The 26,415-nt window shown below is 44.0% G+C and overlaps 1 protein-coding gene across 1 annotated transcript in view; it reads left to right on the forward strand.

Annotated features, from left to right (window-relative positions):
• Positions 1 to 4,122: 4,122 nt before the first annotated feature.
• aff2 (AF4/FMR2 family, member 2) overlaps positions 4,123 to 26,415 on the forward strand; it is a 149,027-nt gene continuing 126,734 nt past the window's right edge. Inside the window, exons 1-4 of the mRNA XM_080308784.1 lie at positions 4,123 to 5,495; positions 9,314 to 9,434; positions 16,865 to 17,534; positions 18,751 to 19,184. Coding sequence (XP_080164910.1) covers positions 4,123 to 5,495; positions 9,314 to 9,434; positions 16,865 to 17,534; positions 18,751 to 19,184 — 2,598 coding nt within the window. The remainder of the gene's footprint in view (positions 5,496 to 9,313; positions 9,435 to 16,864; positions 17,535 to 18,750; positions 19,185 to 26,415) is intronic.

Raw genomic sequence — 26,415 nt, forward strand, 5'->3', positions numbered from 1 at the left:
CACATGCTAGCTACAAATGACTCATGAAAAACAAATTTGTTAGAAAAATAACAGTCGAACATGTATCACCTTGATCAGAACTTCTCAATATGACAGAAAACATACTTGGAAAAATTGCATTTGAGCTGTACTTGAAGGAAAGATGGGGGATTGTGACCTCTCGTGCAACCGGCCTGTAAGAAGGAAGGAAGGTGTGAGCCATAAAAGCCTCGGCCAACCCGTATATGACAGGTAGCTCTGTAGCCCTGCCACATGCTGGGAAATAAATCCTGGATGTGTTAATTACCTTGTTTGACCCGATTCCCTTCGTGTGAATGTCTGGTGTGTGACAGACGGAGACAGCGATCTGTCACGTGGGGGCTGTGTGCTTCTGTGTGCGTGCTCCATACGTGTGTGTTTGTGGTCGTGACAGCTCTGTCAGTTATCTCTCTGCGCTGACAGACAACGTACATGTCAACCAGCAGTGCTAGCTCACACAATGATCACATCTACGTACATTTCTGTCGCTGCATCCCCCCAATCCACTCACACACACCCCTACCTAACCTGTCAATCATTTCATCTGAAATTCCCACTGCTCTAGCTTCCTCTTTGCTCCTCCCTTCTTCCTATCTTACCTTCCTCTCCCCATCCCTCCGCTCTGTCTTTCATCATTCTCTTATTTTTCTTTCCTTTTAAAGAAACTGTCTGTTGCCCTGAAACTGGGTCTTTTTCTCTCCCCTGGGTCTCCAATTTTTTTTTCTCCCTCTCTCTTTCCTCTCATTGCCTCTCTGCTCTTTCTCCCTCCCACTCACATCTTGCTGATAGATGAAATGTTGAAGGCAAGGCCTGGTAGTGGGAAAAAAAGAGGAAAGTCTCTTTTAATTGTGTTGATCACTAATTAGCCAGCCTGTCTCATCTCTCTGCAGTGGATGTGGTAAAACAGGATGCCCTTTCCTGGGTCAGCAGGCCACGGGCTTATGCATAACATGTATTCACAAACACTCTCACACATTACTTTGTGCCTCTGGGATTCCAGTTTGGCTGCCAGCTTGTAGAATTCTCAGTGGGGGCTGGTGACTAAAGAAAGTTCAGGAGGGCAGAGTGAATTGGGAACTGTGCAGTAAAAGATTTTTTTCTAAAAATACATGGTTACGCAACGAAAATGTCCCAAAAACCTGAGGTTCACCGCCGCCCCCTTTGCTCCCCACAGACCAAACCCCTTTGATTCTAATCATTTCTGTCCCTGTTTACAGTCAGCTGTCTCCTTTTTAAATGTTTTCATACTTTAAATCACACGAATCCAGCAATCGTACGTTCTGTGGGAACGTTTGAAGATTAAAAGCTGATTTGATTGGGAGCCATCCAAAGATGCCGTAGCAGGAAATAAATGTATCCGTCCTTTCAAGTGCTTCAGTGGGTATAGCGTGTCGTAAACACTGCCTGGATTAGGAGCACAATCCCCACTGGGCTCACCTGTGTTAAAAATGAATGCACTCATGAATGAAACTAGCCAGCTAAACGCATATGTTACATCACAGCATTAAACTCACTGGAAATAGAAATCTGAAAAAAAGGGTTGATACTGAGGAGGAAGCAGACTATTTATTGCTCATGCCTTCATTATTTGTGAGTGTCTGTGTGTGTGTGTTACGCCTTATGCCTGTATATAATGATCGTCACTCAGAATTTCATTTAATTGTATTATTTATTGTTGTTGACTCAGTCGTCCCTAAAGCTTTTCACAAAGATGACACAGGCTGTACAAAGGAGGAGTTAAATGTTTTTGGAAATACTGTTTGATTTCTTTGAAAGTATTAAGCTGGAGGCGGCCGGAGGTAATTGGATTAGCATTGCATCAGATGGACAGTCGGGGGAACATTTAGCTCTGTCCAAAGTTGGCAAATGTATCTTCCAGCACCTAATTATGTCTTTATTTTATCTATTTAAAAAAACAACGCGTAGTTTTAGGGTGACATAATTTCTTAGTGAGCATTCATGTAGAGTAACATGTCCAGCAGGGGTTTGGCTAAGGGTGGGTGGATGGAGTGGCTGAATCGTTTTTTTTTTTATTGGAAAAACAGGCCTGTCCTCCTCAAAGCATCATCGTAATTATCACTGACATGCAGTATGAACATATAAGCAAAGCAACAAACTGCGCGCACCATCTTCCCTCACTGCTTTACTTTGGAAACTTAGACAAAAACATGATAATCATTTGCTTCACATTGTCACAAAGCAGCCATGAATCCTAATGAATTTTAAACCACTTTTAGATATGATTTATTTTTCTAATAGATTTGTCTGATTTTCCCTGAACCATCTCTGACTGCCCCTCCAGTGCCATCCAGTTAATGTTACGTTAGTCTAACTTTCCTATATAGTCACGCTTGTTTAGAATATATATAATGTAAGTGTAGGTAGGCAAGCAGGTTGTAGGATTCCCTCCTAGCCCCACACTACTGGAGTTTGTAGTGTAGTTCTTTCAGATTTCAAAGTTTTGCAGTAAATATGTAGATATATAAATATGGACTTAAAAGAAGAGAAAGAATTGCTGTGCTAGACCTGCCACACAACAGTTCTGGCATACAGTGGGGCAAAAAAGTATTTAGTCAGCCACTGATTGTGCAAGTTCCCCCACTTAAAATGATGACAGAGGTCAGTAATTTGCACCAGAGGTACACTTCAACTGTGAGAGACAGAATGTGAAAAAAAAATCCATGAATCCACATGGTAGGATTTGTAAAGAATTTATTCGTAAATTAGGGTCGAAAATAAGTATTTGGTCACCTCAAACAAGGAAAATCTCTGGCTCTCACAGACCTGTAACGTCTCCTGTAAGAAGCTTTTCTGTCCCCCACTCGTTACCTGTATGAATGGCACCTGTTTGAACTCATCATCTGTATAAAAGACACCTGTCCACAGCCTCAAACAGTCAGACTCCAAACTCCGCCATGGCCAAGACCAAAGAGCTTTCGAAGGACACCAGGAAAAGTATTGTAGACCTGCACCAGACTGGGAAGAGTGAATCTACAATAGGCAAGCAGCTTGGTGTGAAAAAATCAACTGTGGGAGCAATCATCAGAAAATGGAAGACATACAAGACCACTGATAATCTCCCACGATCTGGGGCTCCACGCAAGATCTCATCCCGTGGGGTCAAAATGATCATGAGAACGGTGAGCAAAGATCCCAGAACCACACGGGGGGACCTGGTGAATGACCTGTAGAGAGCTGGGACCAAAGTAACAAAGGTCACCATCAGTAACACACTACAACGGCAGGGAATCAAATCCCGCAGTGCCAGACGTGTTCCGCTGCTGAAGCCAGTGCATGTCCAGGCCCGTCTGAAGTTTGCCAGAGAGCACATGGATGATACAGCAGAGGATTGGGAGAATGTCATGTGGTCAGATTGTCATGGTCCTGGGCCATGTTGGCCCAGTGTTCTTAGTTTTCTTGTATGTTTGTATTTTGTTCCTTGCTTAGGCCATGTTTTCTGAGTTGCCCTGTTGTGTTGTTCCCTAAGTGTTTTCCCTTCATGGCTTTTACCCCCTGTGTGCCCCTCTGTGTATCTGTGAGCCCTCGTCTCTCCTTATGTTTTATTCCATGTTTCCCCTGCCCATTATGTCTGTGTTTTCCCCGTGCTCTCTCTTCCCCCTGTGTGCCCCTCTGTGTATCTGTGAGCCCTCGTCTCTCCTTATGTTTTATTCCATGTTTCCCCAGCCCGTTATGTCTGTGTTTTCCCCGTGCTCTCTCTCCTCCTGTCTGAACCTCTGTGCACTTCCTGTTTACTTTGTGACTCTCACGCCCGTACATGTCATGTTCAGTTCACCCCGCCCTGTCTCGTTATGATTATCAGTGTCACCTGTGTTCCCCGTGTGTTCCCACTTCCCTCGTTAACCCTCTGTGTATTTCTGTCTGCGTCTCCCTCTGTTCAGCGTGACGTCGTCCCTCATGCCGTGTGTGGATCTCCCTGTGTCTCTCTAGTTTGTGGTTTCCCAGTTTAGTTTAGTTTGTATATTTGTTCTGCCAGCGAATAAAGCTGAGTTTTGAGTTCATTCCCTCGTGCCTGTGAGTCCTGCGTTTTGGGTCCTACTCCTGCCTGCCGCACGGCGATTCATGACAGTACGACGTCACCACAACATGGACCCAGCGGATTCATCCCGGGAACGTGACCTCTCCCGCATCCACCGCCTGATCGAGCGGGTTTCCCTCACTAAGGACGCTAAGACCATGGCAGTTGGGATTAACGCTATAGGAGCGATCCTGGAGGGGAATCCTCATTTGCGCACACTAAAGGGATTTATGGGCTTCATGGACCAGCTGCATGAAGCCCAGGAGGTGCTACAGGCTCGGGAGCTTGCAGCCTTTGTCCGCGCCCAGTATTCTTCGCCGAAGCCGCCGCATCGGCATCGGCCGCAACACAAGGAGCTCTCCGCGGAGTCGGCCGCCGTACAGCAGCAATTGCAACAGGGGAAAGGCGTTTCTGCACCGCGGCCACAGAGCTCCACTTCTTGCCGCTCAGGGCTTAATTCACCTGCCTCCTGCTTGGCGGCGATGTGGTCGCAGGACGAGGACGTCTCTTCTCCATCGTCACCAGTTTCTCCTGTCGCCTCAGCCCCTGCCGCCAGGAGGAAGCGGCGCCACCGCCGTCGTTCCTCACTACAACCGGAGCCCAATCACTCGTCAGAACAGCAGGCAATGAGTAGTGAGGTGAAGGCGGTTTTTTCCATGGACATTCACCCCGGCCCAGTAGAAAGAAAAGACTCCCTGACTAATTATGTTGATGCTTTTTCCGCTGAAGAATCAGAATGCATGGGCAAAACTCTGATTGTGCACCCTCTGTTGGAGCCTGCTAAGAACTCTTCTGTCGATACAGAGTTAACCCCGGACAGTTTGAATTCAGTTTTGACATGTACTGCTGAATCTATGAATGACGCTGTGGGTTCGCAACCCAAGAATGGGGAGGGGGACTTAACGGGCTGTTTCTGCCCTGTTCTCTTAGAGCAGAGAAGCCTAAGCAGAACTGTTTCTTCTGAACTCGTTCAGCTAGTTAAACCGAGCCCTAGAGGCTTAGGGGAGCCTATACCACCCCCTGCATCACGCTCACTACAAACTCCTCCTCAACCGTTAGCCCATTCAGCAGCCCAGCTCGCTGTTCAGCTGCCCTCAGCTCAGTCAGCTGCCCAGTTAGCTACTCCGTTACCTGCAGCTCAATCATCTGCTCCTTCACTAGTTTCATTCTCACCACAACGGTCACTTCAGTCTTTCTCAACCCAGTCTCCTGCTGAGCAGCCAACTTTTCTCACTCGTATCAAGCAGGAAAACATGCTCAACAGGACTGTTTTCGTCCCTCGAAAGCTGGCCCGATTAGAGACATTTACTACCTCCAGGGCCTCCCCAGAGTCCGAGTTTCAACCCGCAGTTGACTCTGGACCCCTGGGGGCTAAGGAGTCAGCCGAGGACTGCACCCAACTGTTGCCTCCTGAGCCTAACCTATGTGTTGCTCAGCCCCAGTCAGCATCAACGCTGCCAGAGGCCCGTGCGCCTGCTGGTCCTGCTCTGTCCCTGCCAGAGGCCCGTGCGCCTGCTAGTCCTGCTCTGCGTTTTCCAGAGGTCCCCGGGCCTGCTGGTTCTGAAACTGTTCTTGCTGGGGGGCCCGAGGAGCCCGTCCAGCACCATGCCTTGTCTGCTGGAGGGCCCGAGGAGCCCGTCCAGCACCATGCCACGTCTGCTGGAGGGCCCGAGGAGCCCGTTCAGCTTCCTTCCACGTCAGCTGTACAGGCTGGGAAGCAGCCTGCTAGGAATGGCGTGAGCTTTCTCTCCGCCTCGGACTGCTTTCTGCTTCAGCCGTCTCTTCTGGCTGGAGGGCCCGAGGAGCCCATCCGGCCTCAAGCCACGTCCGCTGGAGGGTCCGAGGGGCCCGTTCAGCCTCCTGTCTCCGCTGGAGGGTCCGAGGGGCCCGTTCAGCCTCCTGTCTCCGCTGGAGGGTCCGAGGGGCCCGTTCAGCCTCACGCCTCGTCAGCTGGAGGGTCCGAGGGGCCCGTTCAGCCTCCTGTCTCCGCTGGAGGGTCCGAGGGGCCCGTCCAGCCTCACGCCTCGTCAGCTGGAGGGTCCGAGGGGCCCGTTCAGCCTCCTGTCTCCGCTGGAGGGTCCGAGGGGCCCGTTCAGCCTCCTGTCTCCGCTGGAGGGTCCGAGGGGCCCGTTCAGCCTCCTGTCTCCGCTGGAGGGTCCGAGGGGCCCGTTCAGCCTCCTGTCTCCGCTGGAGGGTCCGAGGGGCCCGTTCAGCCTCCTGTCTCCGCTGGAGGGTCCGAGGGGCCCGTTCAGCCTCACGCCGCATCAGCTGGAGGGCCCGAGGAGCCTGTCCAGCCGCCACCTGCGACCGCCTCGTCGACGCCTGGGCCAGCCTCAGCCTCTGCAGCTGCTACGCCTGGGCCGGCCTCAGCCTCTGCAGCTGCTACGCCTGGTCCGGCCTCAGCCTCCGAGTCTTCGTCCTCGTCTGGTCCGGCCTCCGAGTCTTCGTCCTCGTCTGGTCCGGCCTCCGAGTCTTCGTCCTCGTCTGGTCCGGCATCCTCATCAGCTGCTTCGTCTGGTCCGGCATCCTCATCAGCTGCTTCGTCTGGTCCGGCATCCTCATCAGCTGCTTCGTCTGGTCCAGCATCGTCTGGTCCTGTGCCCACCAGGCCATGGCCAGCACGCCTGAGACTAGAGGGCCGCCGCTGCCTTCCGCGCGGTCGGCCCCCTGAACTGCTCAGTCGTCTCCTTCGCCGCCGCCGCTGCCTTCCGCGCGGTCGGCCCCCTGAACTGCACCGTCATCGCCTGAGTGGCCGCCGTCGCCTTCCGCACGGCCGGCCCCCGGACCGCCTTCGCCTGAGTGGCCGCCGTCGCCTTCCGCACGGCCGGCCCCCGGACCCTCTTCTCCTGGGTGGCCGCCGTTGCCTTGCGCACGGCCGGCCTCCTGAACTGTTTCCACGTCGCCGCCGTTGCCTTGCGCACGGCCGGCCTCCTGAACTGTTTCCACGTCTCCGCCGTTGCCTTGCGCACGGCCGGCCCCCTGAACTGCTCTGTGTTTGGGTTATTTTCTTGGGCTCCGGTGTTTGCTGTGCTCTTCTTTTGTTTTCTGTTCCGGGCCCTCCGTCCTGGGCCCCCGCCGCCCGCCCTGGGTTGTTTTCTGTTTGGTTTTGTTTTTCTGTGTTTGGGCTGTCTGGAGCCAGCCCTTGAGGGGGGGGGGTACTGTCATGGTCCTGGGCCATGTTGGCCCAGTGTTCTTAGTTTTCTTGTATGTTTGTATTTTGTTCCTTGCTTAGGCCATGTTTTCTGAGTTGCCCTGTTGTGTTGTTCCCTAAGTGTTTTCCCTTCATGGCTTTTACCCCCTGTGTGCCCCTCTGTGTATCTGTGAGCCCTCGTCTCTCCTTATGTTTTATTCCATGTTTCCCCTGCCCATTATGTCTGTGTTTTCCCCGTGCTCTCTCTTCCCCCTGTGTGCCCCTCTGTGTATCTGTGAGCCCTCGTCTCTCCTTATGTTTTATTCCATGTTTCCCCAGCCCGTTATGTCTGTGTTTTCCCCGTGCTCTCTCTCCTCCTGTCTGAACCTCTGTGCACTTCCTGTTTACTTTGTGACTCTCACGCCCGTACATGTCATGTTCAGTTCACCCCGCCCTGTCTCGTTATGATTATCAGTGTCACCTGTGTTCCCCGTGTGTTCCCACTTCCCTCGTTAACCCTCTGTGTATTTCTGTCTGCGTCTCCCTCTGTTCAGCGTGACGTCGTCCCTCATGCCGTGTGTGGATCTCCCTGTGTCTCTCTAGTTTGTGGTTTCCCAGTTTAGTTTAGTTTGTATATTTGTTCTGCCAGCGAATAAAGCTGAGTTTTGAGTTCATTCCCTCGTGCCTGTGAGTCCTGCGTTTTGGGTCCTACTCCTGCCTGCCGCACGGCGATTCGTGACACAGATGAAACCAAAGTAGAACTTTTTGGTATAAACTCAACTCGTCGTGTTTGGAGGAAGAAGAATACTGAGTTGCATCCCAAGAACACCATACCTACTGTGAAGCATGGGGGTGGAAACATCATGCTATGGGGCTGTTTTTCTGCCAAGGGGACAGGACGACTGATCCGTGTTAAGGACAGAATGAATGGGGCCATGTATCGTGAGATTTTGAGCCAAAACCTCCTTCCATCAGTGAGAACTTTGAAGATGAAACGAGGCTGGGTCTTCCAATATGACAATGATCCAAAACACACCGCCCGGGCAACAAAGGAGTGGCTCCGTAAGAAGCATTTGAAAGTCCTGGAGTGGCCTAGCCAGTCTCCAGACCTCAACCCCATAGAAAATCTGTGGCGGGAGTTGAAAGTCCGTGTTGCTCGGCGACAGCCCCAAAACATCACTGCTCTCGAGAAGATCTGCATGGAGGAATGGGCCAAAATACCAGCTACTGTGTGTGCAAACCTGGTAAAGACCTATAGTAAACGTTTGACCTCTGTTATTGCCAACAAAGGTTATGTTACAAAGTATTGAGTTGTATTTTTGTTATTGACCAAATACTTATTTTCCACCCTGATATACGAATAAATTCTTTACAAATCCTACCATGTGAATTCATGGATTTTTTTTTTCACATTCTGTCTCTCACAGTTGAAGTGTACCTCTGGTGCAAATTACTGACCTCTGTCATCATTTTAAGTGGGGGAACTTGCACAATCGGTGGCTGACTAAATACTTTTTTGCCCCACTGTATATAACCTTGGCTGATCAGATGTTTTCCTTTTGAACCAAACGGTGCAGGTGAGTCAGGTTTGTTAGATTTTAGAGTTTGCAAAGCGACCCAAAGACTCCTGGAATTCATTCAGAAGTTAAGTAAAAATAACAATTTAAACCCCGTGAGCTGCTCAAAGAGGCAACGAACACACTCCTCAGTTTTAAAACTGCCAGTACAAACATTTCATCCACAACTGCTACGTGTTCATAGTTAGGTAAATCATAAACTGCGTTTCCCATGTCGACGTGGGAAACTGTTTTGAAAACCTTTTTCTTACAATTCTGAATGTTACATTTTTACTCTTGCCTCAAGACTCATGTCAGGGTTTAGGTTTTTTATTTTCCTCCTTGTTTATCTGGAACTTGAGTCATTTTCACACGATATAATCACATGACTTAGCCTGCTATTTTCCTTTACCAGCTTCCCCGCTAGTCTGTTCAAAACAAAGAATTTCAGCCAATGCTCTTTGCAGCTCCAAATACTACTTGTAAGCAATACTCATTAAAAACCACTGTGGCAGGCCATGTGTCGCCTCAGAGGGGGGATGCTAACTAGCTTTTCTCTTTGTGCCTTTCCAGTCATCTGGAGTCAGAGCGCAGCGCTCTGAAGAGGAGAGAGTGGGAGAGGAGGAACCAGGAGGTCCAACAGGATGAGGACTTGTTCTCTACTGGATTCAACTTGTTTGGAGAACCCTATAAAGTAAGGTTAACTGATGGTTAACAAGCAGATAATTACTCATTTATGCTTTTTGGGATGTTATTTTAACCATTTTAGAATCACACACAAAGCTCAACAGCTTGGTTGACTGTTGAATTTTTCTCTGTGTTGTTGGGTGACAGGGTGTTGGGAAGTCTGGTCACAGAGAAACACAGAAAACAGTGTCTGTATTTAAGGTCATTTCTGTTGTTAAACACAGTTTTTCATGTTAAATGAGAGAAATTTCAGGGGGTTTTATGCAAGTAACACTTTTCCATAGGAAGTGTATTTAAAGATAAGATAACCTTTATTAGTCCCACACATGTGAAATTTGTTTTGTTACAGCAGAAAGTGGAGAGTGCAACGTTACAGTAGCAAAAATTAAGAAAAAACCCTGGAATAGAATAAAATAATAAGTATCAGATACTGTAAACAAAGGAATAGAATAAAATACTATATACAACATAATAAAATGCAATGTTGTCAGAAAACGATAAGTGCACTTGTGTGTGTTTGGTCAGCTGCAAAGTCGTTGTTGTGAAGTCTGACAGCAGCAGGAAGGAAAGATACGGTGGCCCTGAGAGGCCAAACAGACTGCAACTTAAGAAAACACCAGGAATAAGAAAAATGCTGGAAAAGCAAACAAAGCACAACGGAAATAGGGAAAACAGAAATAGGAAAAAACTGATTTGCAAAAGCACAAGTGTTTCTGGGGAGACAATAACCCGACGGACCAGTTGCAGGAACCAAAACCTGCCAGGTAAGTGTGTTTTAATCTCATGATTCATATAATACTGATGACAGATTTAGGCTAATAGTTAGGCTAACACACTTACCTCTCTTTCCTCACAAAACTCATAGATCCTCCACTTATTCCACGTGTCTCCCAGCGTAATTCTTAGCATATTGGTTCCTGCAACTGGTCCGTCGCGTTATTGTCTCCCCAGAAACACTTGTGCTTTTGGAAATCTGTTTTTTCCTATTTCTGTTTTCGTTCTTCCTATTCCCGTTGTGTTTTGCGTGATTTTGTAGCGTTCTCTGTACAGGTGTTGCTAAATGAGACATTAGCATGGCTCCTGCAGTAGCTAGGCACGTGTGAGCTCCAGCTCTGCCTGTCACTTATTCTAAAGTGTGAAAAAAATGTGAGAAAACATTAACACTGGCTGTGGCTGAGCTGAGACTTTGCGCCGAGTGCTCCCTCATTGCTGTTCCGGAGACAGTTTTAATACTTCGCTGTTAAGTTTTTGATTGATCTCCATGGAAGGAGAAGTGGATGTACTGGACACCAGAAATTCATTTGGGCATGGAGTGAATTTACGACATCTTAATCATGAGGACGGGCGACTCCCCTCTACAGCAGCAGCACTGCTCTGTGATTTAGCGTCATATGAAACAATCAGTTGAAAGGAATTGATACAGCTAATCAGCAATTATCCAAAGATGTTTTGTACCATTCATTTTTAGTATAACCACGCTCTTCTCCAGTGGAATGAAGTTTAATGCCCTTGTGTTTAAGGTCTTGATCTTCTGAGGCGCTTCAGAGATTTTTGGGGGTTTTTTTAGCAGAAAGTGAAGCAGCCACGCATGAAGTCCACGGCCACTCGAATGCCCCTGTGTATAAAATTGATTTTGGTTTGTTAACTCTCATTTGCTACCACCAAGCACTTCAACACTTGGTTATGCTGCGAAGTGTATCGACCTTGGGACAGACTGGCTTTGAATCCTGACAGAACGTGTTTAAGCGCTGCTGCGTCTGAACTCAGAGGACACAAGGTCTTCTCACTAAGACGCCGCTCGCGGTTCGGGGCCAGTGCAAAGCAAATGAGAGGTTGTTCTGATAATGAATCCAATCTTAACTGTCTTCACACTCCAACTAATTGTTTCCAGCTAATTAATGGTGCTGAGGTGAGGTCAAGATTCATGTGTGGGGAGAGTACAAAGATCAGTGCGGGCTGGTCTGTGGGAAGGAAGGCGGAAATTTTAGACACCGCCTTGCTGTCTGCAATAAGTAGTTAAAAGTGTCGTGATTTGATTAATTTAATCAGTACATTTGCTTGCTCTGCTTCCTGCTTGTATTTTTGCAGGTACTTTTAATTTTGCGGCCTGTTAAAAGGAAGCCTGTTTAATCTGAAATGTTTTTGTTTTAGATTTGGTAGATTTAAACTGTAGAAGAAGAGTGTAAGTCAGAACAGTAATCCGGTGGTTCAGTCTGACGTCACTAGCCGTGTCTGGGCCTAAACTCCGCTGCAGGTCCATATATCAAACGATCACTATGGCATTACTGAGAGTTGAAAAACTGTCTAAAGTCTTTCATCTTTAATAAAATGATCAGCGTTCTGCTCTACCAGGTGTAACAATTGAGTTTAACATCCAGGCATCCATGAAAACGGAATTTATGACATTTAACGAAGTTAGAAGTTAGCAGGAAGTTAGCTCGCTAGCTTCTATCTAAATACAATATAGCATGTCCTGACTGCGGGGTTTTGGAAACAAATTAAAACGTACAGCTCTGTTATCACTTCCAACATAAATGAAGACAGAAAACTAAACAGCAGTGACGTTTGTAGCGTTACTGAAGTTGGGCTAGCTGGTATATAATGATGTGCTACGTGACCGCTAGCGACACAGCTATGTTAGCATAATATAAACAAGCTAACTTTTTTTCCACTCGATAAAAGTTAACGTGAGTGTTCTCGGTGGTCAGGAACAAATGTAATCGCATGGCAGGATGCTGTAAAAGGACCAAACTTCAGCCAGGAGAACAACTGAGATAATCCATCCACAATACGAGGTTAGGCATTCATATACTGCTGCATGGGCTGGGCTGTAGTTACATCCTAAGGTTTTAAAAACAGCTTAAATAAATGATTAGCGGTAATAAAAGCCGAGGGAGGTCAGCAGTGATCACTGACTGTTTTAGGAGCTTTTTGAGATTAAATAGAAGAAAATACAAAACATTAAACATGTTAACAACACAAAGGCCATATTAAACGCAGACTACTTTTGGCCCGGAAGTAGGATTCCTCACGTCATCACTTAATGACCGGATACCATACATTTCATCAGCTATATATAGTTCTTCACTTTAAAGGTCCCACAAGAATATGGCTTTGAATTTTCAGTGCAAAATACTGCACAGATATCCCTGGATTTGACTCTTTTCCAAGATGTCTTGGTGTCTGTAGCTTTTCTTTCTTTCTTTTTTTATCTGTAGCTTTAAGCTAAATATGCAGCTTCTGCCTGTGGCCCTCTCCAGAACAGTGTCATTGTTGGCACTCTGTTCAGTGAGTGGCTGAGGCACAGCACATTCACTGCATGGTAGCTGACATAGATATGAATGAGACGTTCTTTCACTCCTAAACGGGCATTCACACTGTAAGCGACAAGCATCAATCAGAGACCACAGAAAGTCAATGAAACTGCAACTGACAATAGGTGACGGAGCGGGTGGGTTGTGAGTTAAACTTTTCTCAATTTCAAGCTAAAGAGATGACCAATGCGAGCAAAGGATACTGTTGATTAACAAATCAGGTTAGGCTACCTAAGCAAATTCAGCCTGTAAGGTCTGCTAGTGACCAACCTTCATCTTCATGCTCGAGCATAGAAAAACTCTTAAAATTCAATTTTTAAGTATTAAAGTTCTTATAAATATTGTTTTTCTATAAATATTTCTCATGGTCCAGGGTCATTTGAGTTTTCTTGTATTTTAATATTATTTTGTATTATTTAGGCTTAAGTTCATTGAGTTAGCCTTGAGGTTATTCTATATTGCCTAGGTTCCCCTGTTATAGCTCATTGTTTATTAAATTCCCCTTGTGTCTCATTCCATGTCTTCCCCATCTGTCATGTGTGTTCTCCCCAGCCCGTCATGTCCTCTGTATTTGTTTCTTAGTTATGCCCGTGTCCCATCTCCTGTTTCTATTTTCCCTGATGTTATGTTAAGCATGTGTGTCTTAGGTCTGCGTCTCTCTGCTGAAGTTGAAAATGGCTTTCCCACAGTTTGCTACTTTTTTCTTCTGATTTATTTAACACACAAACATTTCATTTTTTCAATGCTGGCTTTACTTCATACTGGCTTAACCAGCGCAACCTTGCTGCACTTCATCTGTGTGAATGTGCTGAACTGCAGCCTATAGATCAGTATCATCACTTTATGATCATCATGTATACAATTTGTAGAACTTTAGTAATTCCAGGCTCCACTCGCCTTCATTTTTGCTTTTTTTTTGTCCACCACCAGTCTCTGTTTTCTCTCTGTACCTGCGTATCTCCCGTTTGTCCATCACTCTGCCTCTGTCTTTTCTCTCTCCCTCTCTCCAGTATTCATTCTCTCTGTCAGCTATTAGCTAATCCCTCTTCTAATCCTGTTAAAGAGTGTTATGCCGTTAGCAGCTATTTGGGATGATCTATTCATACACACACACACACACATTCATACGCACATAGGTATTCATCCTCTCCTTCTCCTCTGTTTTCCATTTTGCCTCTCTGTAAATGTGTTTTCTGTTCCTCTTCAGCCACCAGATCTTTTATTCATGAGCCCGAGATGGAGAAGAGATGGGCTAATTTATTCACAGCTAACTTCACGGTGTGTAGTGTTTGCGTGCCAGTGTGTGAGTGTGCGCACACAGAAATTACATCTGTTCAGATTATTTGAATGCAATTCTGTCCTTTTTTGCGTTAATCTTTTGTAAATAAGGCTTGATTCTTTGCCCTGTTTAATTTCGGTATTTCCATGGTTTTCCTGCTTTGTTAGAGTCTAAAACTGAAGGATACAGTGAAGTGACGAAGAGATGAATGGTCCTTCCACTCGCATAGGTTCGAGTTGACGTTTTTTGTGACACACACAATCATAAGAATCAGTTCTATTAACCTCTATATTAGTGTAACCAGAGATGTTCAGTAAAGATGGTTGGGTGCTGGTTATTCATTGGTCCTGTGTAGAGCTGTAGGAGTGTACCATGTGTGACACCAGGGGACAGTGTTAAAATATGTGCAACCACCATAAATGAGCTACTCTTGTTGCTGGTTAGCTTAGACTTTAAAGATGCTTAAATGTGCTCGCTTAGAGCCTGTGTTATCTGGAAAGATGGAAGTCACGTTTTTTCTTTTTCCTTTTCTGCCAATAGCTTTTCAACGAATGAGCATTTTACCTACCCACGGAGCACCATCCCCACTGGGCTACACATTGTTGGTATTTTGGTGAACTGCCAGTACAGCACATATAATTACTTCTGATCCAAGCTGTCCAATCAGGACATTTGGCTGAATCTGAGCAGAGTATAGCTCTGGCAGACATACATGCCCATGACAAAACGTGGTCTCCACTGTGTTTGACACATGATGTGGAGCGTTCCTTTCCTTCTCCATACTTTTTTTGTCCCATCATTAAGCTACAAGTTAGCATCAGTTTCATCTTTCCAAAGACTATTTTTCAGAAATTGCTTTAAATGTATTTTTCACAAAAGTATAATCTGGTCTTGAGTGTTGCACCAACAGTTTGCACCTTGTTGTAAACTGTCTGTCTTTCCATTTATGACGGTGTGTCTACATTGTTGCCTTTGACAGTGATAAACCTACCTCTTTGAGGCTGTTCCTGGATATATTTGGTAAAGTTATCTTCTGTGGTCCTTAGTGCCTTTTGATGATGCTGACCTTCTTCATTTTCCAGAAGCCCAGCGTGATTTGGCTCCTCTTAGAGTTTGTTGGATGATCGGATTTTTAAGCCACTTTTGAGCTTCTCAAAAAAGTATAAAAATATCTATAATTCCTAAACAGCCCATGCAATACTTTTGTCAAACCCAAACAGTCTGCATTTCAATCATATATGTACAGTTTGATTTTACAAAAAATGTCATTGTCCAGATAATTATGGACCTCGCTGGGTTTTTACTTTTCCTGTTCTTGTTGTTGGTGATTTTAGTTAGTAATAGTTTAGCCTGATTTTTGTGTAACTGGTCAGAATAAAAAAGGAGAAAGTTGGCTCTGCCTGCTTCATAAACTATTGTCAAACCAGTGATGATTAGAAAAAGGGGGGCACCACAGTATAGCAATTATTATCAAATGGTACTTACACGGCCCTCTATTAGAGCAAATACTGGGGTGGTGTTATACTAATTTGTAATGTTGTGAAGTGGCACACACACTTGCGCACGCATGCGCACAAGCACTTACAATTCCCTCTTCAGCAATAAGACCTCTCCATGGATCATTGCATGTTATTACAGTATTATGTGGTTATTGACTGAAGCTGTTAGCATTGGAAAAACAAAACCACACAACATGTAGCCAAGAGTCTGACATTACTGAGGAGAATAAAGGATATAAGGAAACCTCACACGGATTTTATATATATATATATATATATATATATATATATATATATATATATATATATATATATATATATATATATATATACATACATAATTATATATTTGTTTTGCACTCCAATACTGGTACTATGACCTTCACCTTACATATTCATTATTTACAAATTCATTAAGCTCTTCAAAAAAGCAGTTTCACCTTGGCTCAAAAATTAGAATAAGGTTGTTTTCAACCTCACATTTATTTGACACTACCTTTTAATGTTAGCACAGGGCTGATTAGACGAGTGCAGGCTGTCAACTACCTGAGAAAATTTGTTGAGCAAACCTCAACACTGTTGTACAATAAAATTACAGGGCCACACTCGACATTGATCTCATTCAGTGTTTCCATTGTTCATCATTCATCTGCAGCTCATGATGAAATGTCACACGTAAATTATAGGCTGGAGATCTTGCATAATTCAGACTTGATTCATGATTAATATTTGCTACACAATTTGTAACTCTGGTAGAAAAAGGAAATGTCAATGGATAGGATAAAAATCTACTGGCCTTCACTTTTTCCCTGCTCCTCTTTCCTGACGTTTTGCAAGAATCCGGTTCCTAAAATAGAAGCGCTGAAACCGCTGCTGATTACCCGTGTCCTTTTTAAAATGCCAGATGATCAAATCGTGCAGTTTGATCATTAAAGAATCTGTCAATGACTGAAACCAAAGGTACTGCTGAGCTATTCTGAGGAACATCTCCATGTTACCAGGTAGAAGCTAAAGAGCTTTACCTTCATATATCAGTAAAACGTGCACTGTCCTCCAAGCCATTAATGCCTGAGAATCTGGGGTCAGGCTAATAATGATTCCTGCCCCATTAATTTTACTACTCCAGCCTGGACTGGACCCTCTTATGGGTGGCATGTATTTAATTAATCATCTCATCCTGATGTCTGGTCAGTGGTCACCCTATCTATCTCTCACTGTTCTTTTCCAGATGAGTAAAGAGGGCTTTTCATCAAACCTGTAAAAAAGGAAGAATGGAAGGCTTAATTAATACTCTTCTGTATCTCCCTTCCCCCTTGTCTTTTTTGTCTTCCTTCTCTCCTCTCAGACTAATAAAGGTGATGCATTGGCCAATCGTGTCCAAAACACGCTGGGCTCGTATGAAGAAATGAAAGACCTGTTAACCAGCCATTCCAACCAGAGCCACTTGGTGGGAATCCCCAAAGGAACAACAGCGAACAGCAACCTGCAGCAAGCCCCGACCACGTCAGCGACAGAGAGACCCGCCATAGAGCCATCCCAGCTTTTTAACGAAGCCCTGAGAGGAGGAGCAGGTGGAGGAGGAGGAGGTGGAGGAGGAGGAGCAGAGACAGGTGGGGACAAGAAGACAGGGAATACACCCTCTTCCTCTACAGCTTCAATGCAACCACCCCCTTCAACCACATCCTCATCAACAGCAATCCCACATCAGAACTCCAAAAAGTCCCGGAGCTCCATGGACTGGTCAAGGGGAGGCCACGGACAGAGCACCCAGGGGACAGGCCTTGTTGTGGGGTTAGGACAGAATGGGCAGGGGCAGGTGACAGCAGGAGCTACCACCAGCAGAGGGAAAATGTCTTTGTTGGATGAGCAGCAAAGACATGACGAGCTGTTCAGCTCACTCAAAGATGAACTTGGTCTAAAAGAAGATTCAAGCCCTTCTTCTTCCTCATCATCTTCCTCTTCCTCTTCTTCTAGAAGGCACTCATCCCACCCAGCCAAAACCCACCCACTCGCCGGTAAGTCGGCAAGAAAAAAAATCTGTAAAAGAAGACGTTTGGTTGTTTAACTTTCACATCTGTACTCTAAGAAAAATATCATGTAGACAGGCTAGCATGTCTACATGATATCATGCGTAGCAGGGTTTCTGGCAGTGATGGTGATAAGTATCCACCTGCTATAATGCTAGATGCTCAGTTAGTGCAAATTATACACAAGTCAAAGTTAGTTGATAAAAGGAGCGCAGGAATGCACATTTATAAAAATTGATGTCAGCTGCTTAAACTGACTTTTGATGGACCGTCTGCGAAATCCCTGCCTCGCTCTCTCTGCACTATAGTCAACGTATTTATTTAACATATTTATGTTTCTGTAGCAGCTCGTTCCCGTTCGGAGGAAAACACTCACCTTAATATGCGCTTGTGCTGAATGGGCAGCTGCAAAGGGTCACGGCCGCTTCACATTGCATCCAAAGTAGTTTAGGAGTATTGGTGCCATCACGTACATGCAAATGGCAACATTTACTTGATTCTTTAGTCTCTTTTTTAGCTTATTTACATTTGTTTCAAGCTGTGATTTTACATGCAAAAATGGCTAATAGGTAGGCTAATAAGATGAACGAGCTAATATTAGAGTTTATTTTTTTTAAATGGTTCGTTAACTTAGGCCCAGCAGGCCAATGGGTTTGTATTATTTGGTAAAAGTAGTGCTGAGAATTGTTAAAACACTTTGTTCAAATTCAGCCTAGTTGTCTCGCCCCCACTACAACCTTTATGCTAACCTCAGCTAATACAATCCTAGGTTTAGCTTCATCTTTGGCTTAAATAGGAAAGTGGGATCACACCTCACCTACCTCTCAGAAAGTCCTTAATTCCAGGTGTCATCTGGTAAAAAGTCTCTTTATCTGTTTCTTTGTTATTTGCTTGAGCCATGAGCACAGATGAATAATTTGAATGAATAATTTCAGCAACAAACACACTCGGTCACCTTTTTGGGGAATTCATGAAAATTGACATCTGCATTCTATGATAACCACATCTTGCATTTGATTTCAGAAGCACGTTGAACACATCATTTGCTTTGATTGTGATTGGTTACATCCATCTGGGAGAGGTTCAGCATTTCAACCTTCATTAAGTTTTGCCAGCAGAAAGTTAAGCAACGCTGTGTTATAACAGGTGTTTCTTTGGTTAGTCTTGACTTTTGATTGTTGTGTTCTTTTTTTTTTTTTTACAGATGGTGGCAACTTTCGATCTACTGCCATGGATGGTGGCCACTTTAAGTCTTCCACTAATGCAGAAAATGGTGGATATTTTAAATCCTCCCCATTTGAAAGTGAGACAGGCTCCCACCTCTGTACATCGTCCTCCCCGTTGGCTTCCACATCAGTTCTGACAACACCCACTCCAGGTCTAACCACGCCCACATCTGGATTGACCACGCCTACATTCCCACCTGGTAACCTATCAGGGAAGCCGATAGCTGTACAGCAGAAGCCTACGGCGTATGTTCGACCAATGGATGGCCAAGACCAGGCGCCTAGTGACTCTCCCCAACTTAAACCCCCTCTAGTGGCCACAGAGGGATTTAACAGCAGTCAGGCTTATGGAGGAAACTCTGGAAATGCGAAGAGTAAACTGCCCAAGCTGAGTCTCAACCACACAGGAGAGGTAAGCGAAGAATTACTGGAACGTGTTTTCCATATCTATATTAAACCAATGTGAAATAAATGGTCTTCACGGAATTAGTCTAAAACAGAAAATAAAATTTCAGTCCTATAAATTATTCCTGATCATAGTATATAAGCCATCAGTTCACTTTACATAGAACTAGGAAATGTAATTGTGTACATATTCTGCAAATCTGTAGCATTTGGGGCTAGGTTACTTGAGGTTTAACCCATGTTAAGTTGGTTCAGTCCTCACCAGTGTTGGTCAAGTTACTTGAAAAAAGTAATCAGTAACTAATTACTTCCCCAAAAAAGTAATCCCGTTACTTTACTGATTACTTATTTTCAAAAGTAATTAATTACTTAGTTACTTTTTAAAAACACGATTTACAACCTGAATAGGTGATAAAGCAATAGATCTTTCAGCCCAATTCTACTTTTTACTTCCGGAGCAGGTTATGTTCAAGATAACAAACCAACACAAAAACCAGTTTTGTGGAAAAAAGTGTCAGTATTCCTAATTTCCTCCCTGAAGAGGATCCATGTGAAATGTAGGATCGTATAGCAACTGTTTCCCCGTGTGGTCTTTAAGCAAGTTGAAGGAGTTTAACTGCTGTATAAAATAAACGCTTAGGACACCTAAATATTGCTACATATTAACGTCATATAAAATTATGTTAGCCTCCTTACCAGTTTCAAATTTCTTGCCGTTTAACTGCACCTCAAATAAAACAGGTGAAAGGTCTTAGTCACTACAGCACAACCTTAAACGTATCACTGATGCTCTAATAATGGTGTTAAAATTACAGTCAAACGTTATGTTGTCTTAATGACAACAAGATTAATTGAACAACAGTGATTCACAGCAACATGGTGACTATACAGCAGCATTAGGGCCACAGAAGGCAGAGAAAATAAATAAATACGTGTCTGAATGACAGATTCATGCCAAAGAATGGAAACATAGTTTTTTGCAGTCAGTGTCATATTGTTTCACTTTTCAAGGTTAAAATGGAAAGAAATTCCTATTTTTGAACTCAATAACTCATTTTTCTTGACTTACAATTGAATCTCGTAAATTTCCCACTTTAAGCCATAAATGTCCACAGTTTCTGTCTTACATTTGCCGTTTTAATCAAACCTTTTTCTTTTGAAATGATCACTTTAACCTAATACATTTTCTTTTTAAATGTGTCAATTTTTTAATGCAAATTTACAATTTTAATCTTGTAAATTTGAAATCAGTAAGTTTGCTAATATTTTTCTCATAAAATTGTCACTTTTTTTCCTCAGAAATTTTCATCTTTAATCTTTGAAATTTGCCCTGTATTTCTGGAAAATGTACAACTTTAATAACCACCTTTGTATAATCACTGTCACGGCGACTGAAGCCAGCAGACCATATCCTGTTTATGCTGAACTTTGTAGCAACTAGAGATGGACCGATCCGATATTACGTATCGGTATCGGTCCGATACTGACCTAAATTACTGGATCGGATATCGGAGAAAAATAAAAAATGTAATCCGATCCATTAAATATCACGAAAGCACCTCACAAAACTTGCAACACGCCGTAACTCGCCTCAGAACGTTAGCACGTCGGAGCAGTGTGCATCACGTGATAGAGCGGCTGTGGCATGCGGGACCTGTGGTGGTCTGGATAGCATTTGGAGCTTCGCTAGCAACCTGGCATTTCATCTCCGACAAAGTTATCCCGAGAGAAGTAAAGCAAGTGTGTAAGTCCATCTCTGAATGTTTGTAAAGCATTCCTGCGTTAAGCTTAACAAGCGATATATGGAGCGACTGCCTCTTCTGGCTGCTACTTCAATCATGAAACTGCTTACTGATCAGCTGATCGGCTTTTCTGTCGCGAATCCGTCTCTCTGGTTTGTTTTTGGCCCACTTTGCACCAGAAAGAGGAAACCATCGGCTGAACAACAGCAACACGTTTAAGCTTGATAAGCTGTTGTTAGAATTTATTTAATATTACTTTCTACTCGAGGATCTTTTTCTACGTAGCTGACGCTGGTAACTGTGCAGGGGCGGATCTAGCAAAGTTTAGCCAGGGGGGCCGATAGGGCATTAACAGGGAAAAGGGGGCACAAAGACATACTTTTCTTTCTTATTCTCATTTAAAATGTCTAGCTTTTAATAAATAATTATCTGACACCCAAAGTTTTAATCTGATGTAAAATGAATAGAAGTCAATTACTGTATATAGTAACTATTAAGTCTAATATATATACCCTAGTAAGCTATAGTACTTTTTCCTTTGGGAAGGTACCATCTGTGCAGTCTGCAATTTTGTTGAAGAAAGATGTTGAATCTATTTAATATTTCTTGAAAAATAATTGATTTCTGTGCATTTTTTTTCACACTGCATCAAATTAAGGTTGATTACGTCGATTAAGCATCATGAGGTGGAGCGTGAGGGGTGGTTCCCTATTTTTTATTTATTTATTTTTGTTGTTGCTGGGAGTTGGAACCCTATTAGTTAGGTTGCTTAATATTTATGCTAAGTACTCTTTCAAATACCAGAATAGGGAGGATGGTGTAGGTTTAAGTTTATTAGATTGATCAGTATTGCTGAACTATGAAATAATTTTTTTTGCATACAGGTATAACAGAATAGCTTTAGTGTAGTTGTTGTTTTAAACTTGAGTATGAACTTATACAAAATGCAGCAAGATATTTAAAAAAACAGTTTTGTTGATTAAAAAACATTATATCGGATTCATATCGGTATCGGCAGATATCCAAATTTATGATATCGGACATAAAAAAGTGGTATCGTGCCATCTCTAGTAGCAACATACAAAAATTTTAAACTAGTAAATCACATGGATGCAATGCTGTTTAACAAGTTTTCATTTAATCAAGCCAAAGACTAGAAAATATGGTGAAGCAAATCTTCCCTTTGGCTTCACCTGCACAAGTGCCGAGGTAGGTCTCCCTGCAGAATTGGTTTTCCCTTCGTCAGGAGCAGCGCTGGGCTCTTCAAATCACAGACAAACAGCATCCCACATTCTTGATTTTTAGTTCACAAACACTTGTTGTAATGACTAACTACTCCTGACATTTTGGAGATATTAGCTCTTTATACAGCAAAGTTACAGCGGTATACAAATAACATCAGGCTGATCCTGCCATGATTTGTCTAAATCACAGACAAACAGTATCCCACAGTTGTTTATGTTTTTAAACCCACTTTGCACAGAGAGACATTTTTGAAAAATGTATTGACAGCAATGTTGAACATTATTACACAGGAAAAAAACAACTACGTGTAAAATAATTACACCGTGACGCCTCTGCCTTTGTAAATAGAGGGACAGTAACTGCGTGTTTATATGTAAGCCTGTAAATACTGCAGATAGAGACAAAATACTGTTAATCTGACAATCTGCCATTCTGCAATTCATCTCACGTAAACAATAACGTGGCGCACAGCATGACATGAAAAAGGCACATACCTTTGGCGTTGCGTGACGAACTCTGTATTCCTCTCCACACATAAACGCAAAAAAGGAGTTTTTAAAAATCTCCGTTTTCAGTGATTCGAAACGCCGTTTACGTGTGGACGAAACAGCTGCATTTTCAAAATAACCGTGTAGGTGCGGACGTAGCGTAAAAGAGTTAGTAGTTTATTTTCTTACTACCTGTAATTTATTGCAGATTACTTGTATTTGCTTAATTGTTTACTAAATGTTTGAGGTGTGAACTAAACCGCAATGGAGCAAAATATGGGTGTGTGTGGTTGGAGGATGTGTGTGTGCGGGGGGGGATTTTTCTTGTAAAATAAAGGGGGGCCCAGCAAAAATACTTTGGGAACCACTGTATTAGACAAATACTGATGCTAACTGTAAAATAAGTTATCACACTAATGGCTCTATACCGCAGCACTACTTGTCCTGGAGAGTGTATAGTAAAATAGACCCCTCCTAACTTGACACATAAAATTATTCATGAGCATCTGTGTGAGACCGTTAACAGCGACACATACTGTCATTTTGCTTCTGATGTCATGAGCCTGAGTGCGTGTTTGCAATTTTTGATTACATTCCAGTCTCCTGTAATATTTCCTTAAATATTATCTCGGTGAATATTCACACTGGCTAATTGTCCCGACAAAACCAGAATCTCTCGCTCGCTCGCCTTCTCCAAACAGAACCAGGACTTGATGATGATGTGCATGTGTCTCTATGTGTGTGTGTGTGCGTGCTATGTGAAACTAGTAGTTGACAGGCGAGTAGTCATCCATATCGAGCAAGCCAGCTGTTCCTCTGCTTTGATAGAGCTGGTGTGTGTGTGTGTGTGTGTGTGTGTGTGTGTGTGTGTGTGTGTGTGTGTGTGTGTGTGCGTGCAGCGCTGCAAATGAGCCCAAGATGGAGCTTTGAGCATATGGCACAGAGAAGGAGAAAGCAGGGGGAGAGAAGGAGGGAATTAAAATATACTTTCGACACTTTCTTATGGCTGCTGAGAGAGAGCGAGAGAGAGAGAGTACATTCATGGCCATGAGTGTTTCTTTCACTTTGTTTTCTCCCACACATCCATGGATGCTCCGTTATCGCCTGCTTTCTGTTTAGTTTTTTCTTTTTGTTTTTTTTGTTTTTCACTCCTCTCATATTTATCCTGACGAGAGTTTATTGGAAGCAGAATGCAAACTCAATACGAACCGAGAGGGGGGAGTGGGGGTGAGGGGTGACACAAGAGGAAAAAAGGGGAGACTGATGATGTGAAGCGCGGGGCGGCGGAGGGAGGGAAGGAGGGTGGGCAGAAAGAGGAAAGAGGGGATAGAGAAAGACAATGACTGACTGATTACAGCACCTTATCATCGCTGTATTTGTTCTGGTTAGATGAGTTATTGGATGCGTTCTGCAGCTTAAACAGCAAAATAGCAGCAAATCAGAGGACTGAACCAAAAAGCAAATGAAAGACTCGAAGAATCCCGCTGCTCGTTTCATGCCAGCAAGCGAGGGGGGGGAAAGATGTCCGTTTTGGTGCCTTTTGATTGGTGTACGAACCGAAACTTTGGCTACAGTGTAGCAGCAGAATCTTTAATGTGTTTCCAGTGAAAGAGATCCTTAAAGCTGATTTTTCATGGAACAGTTTTCAAATGAGTTCAGGTGTAATGAATGTGTTGGAAATCATCGATATTAGAGTCATGGCTGTGTTGTTGAGTGTGTGCAATAAACCTTTAAACTGCTTTGGAAGTGTTCTGTTAGCACTATAGAGTTATCGATCAGCGCGCTTTATCTCCAAGTGCGCTCGGACGCGCACGCGTGTGTTTGTGAGCGAGCGAAAGATCGAGAGAGATAGAAAGAGAGAGAGCGAGAGTAAGCAGAGAGAGGGAGAGAGAGACAGAGAGAGTGATAACACTATTGATCTGTTCCTAACAGTTACAGTAGGCTTAAATCTACCTCTGGTCGCACACACACATGCTGTTAGTTGTTGTCAGCAGCTCACAGCGAGGCGCTGCATGGTTTCACTTTGGATTGATCCGCTTTGAGATATTGTTACGTTGAGTCATTACTGCTGTAGCCTCATCACATAAACATGCAGCCAAATAACAGCCAACAATAACATAACAAACCGCTCAGAGTTCAAGTTACGAAGTTACGATTCACGCGACGTGACAGGTTTTCAAACATACATAGAAAGATTTTTACTAAGCATAAAGACTGCGGGCTACTCTGGTGTCCCGTCTCACATGGAAATAAACTATGACAGAGGAGCCTGCGTTCAAACTGTCACCTGTGTCCATATATGTATATATTAAATATAGCTCTACACATTGGGCTACTTTCACAGGCTGTGAAGCAGTTTGCACAATTACAAGCATACTGTAAGCTCACAACGTGCTCGTTCAGAAATGCTGACACATCACCTGCTGCAGTCCCGAATGTTTGCGTCAGACTCTCTGGAGAGGCAGCTAAATGATACCAAAGACTGCTGCAATGGCGCCGCGTCGAGCCTGCCGGGAGGGGAAAGTTGAGATGGGAAGGGTTGGTGGCTGCGTAGCTGATTGGCTGTGACTGAACTTTTGAGATTGTGTGCTAGTAAACGGCTTTCTGTATGGACGCAGCTTTAATGGGAGACTACTCTGCTGGGACAGATTTGACTTGTCCCAGGAGATAAGGAGGGAAATAAGAAGGTAATGGCTGCAAGCCCATTTGCCACCCACTTAGCTGCGCTAAAATTTGATTGAAACTTGTTAAATTTACACAAAAAACAGCTCGATAAACGCAGTAAAGTGATACACAGGGACACCTTTGCAGGGCTAAACACCCTATTTTAAACCACAAGCATCTGGTGGTTCACGCTCCAGTCACACAAAGAAAAACAGTGACTGGAGACAGCAGCACAACCAAAGTGACAAAGTGACTGTGTGCAGTGAACGCGCAGCCATATTTCCTTTGAACTGCTTGCTTCAAAGACGTGGAGCAGGTGTGCGAGCGCTCAGTCGGTTGTCTTCGAAGCAATTTGGTGCCTCAAGATGGCGACAAAACAGCCATCATAAAAGCTGTTTATTTTTATTTGTTTAAACCAACAGATTCTTCTTTGATAACACTAAACAGGAAAATTTATTGCACTGACTTTTCATTTGAAGGCACCTTTAAAACCTTCGTCCTTAATAATTCCCCTGCATGTGCAGTTTCCCGCTGGCTCACTATCCTTAAACAAAAACACTATCGTATTTAGGAAAGAATTGTCTTCTCTCCTCAAAAACCACTCAAGCTGTCACGGCGCTCTTAGTGACATTCAGCTGCTTCCAGTCTGCATTCTTGTTCGGGTAAACAATGTTCAAGTCAAGTGGATACACAAGTGCGTCTGTGAGGCCCTGCAAGCAAGACTGCAAGAAGGTAAACATGGAGGTGACAGGTGACATTTCCAACAGCACTGTGACAACTTTCATTTACATGTAGTTCAAAGTATGGCGCTGATGTAATTTCACACTGATTTGAAGGCCCGCTGTGGTGTTTCCGTGAGGCGCGTGTGGAGGTGCACGCGGCGCCTCGCCGCTAATGTAGCGGTAAATAAGAAGCAGGGTAGACTAAGACCTCCAGTCAGTAATCACTGCGAGGCTAACACCAACCAAATCAATTCGGCTCTCAGAGAATGCATTCATTTATGCCTTTTTGGATGAAAAGATTCTGCCTTTATATAACACAGTGGCTTGATAAAAGGAGCGCGGGAATGCACATTTATAAAAATTGATGTCAGCCCGAG

This window comes from Astatotilapia calliptera, chromosome 2, assembly GCF_964374335.1.
Source record: "Astatotilapia calliptera chromosome 2, fAstCal68.1, whole genome shotgun sequence".
NCBI lineage: Eukaryota > Metazoa > Chordata > Actinopteri > Cichliformes > Cichlidae > Astatotilapia > Astatotilapia calliptera.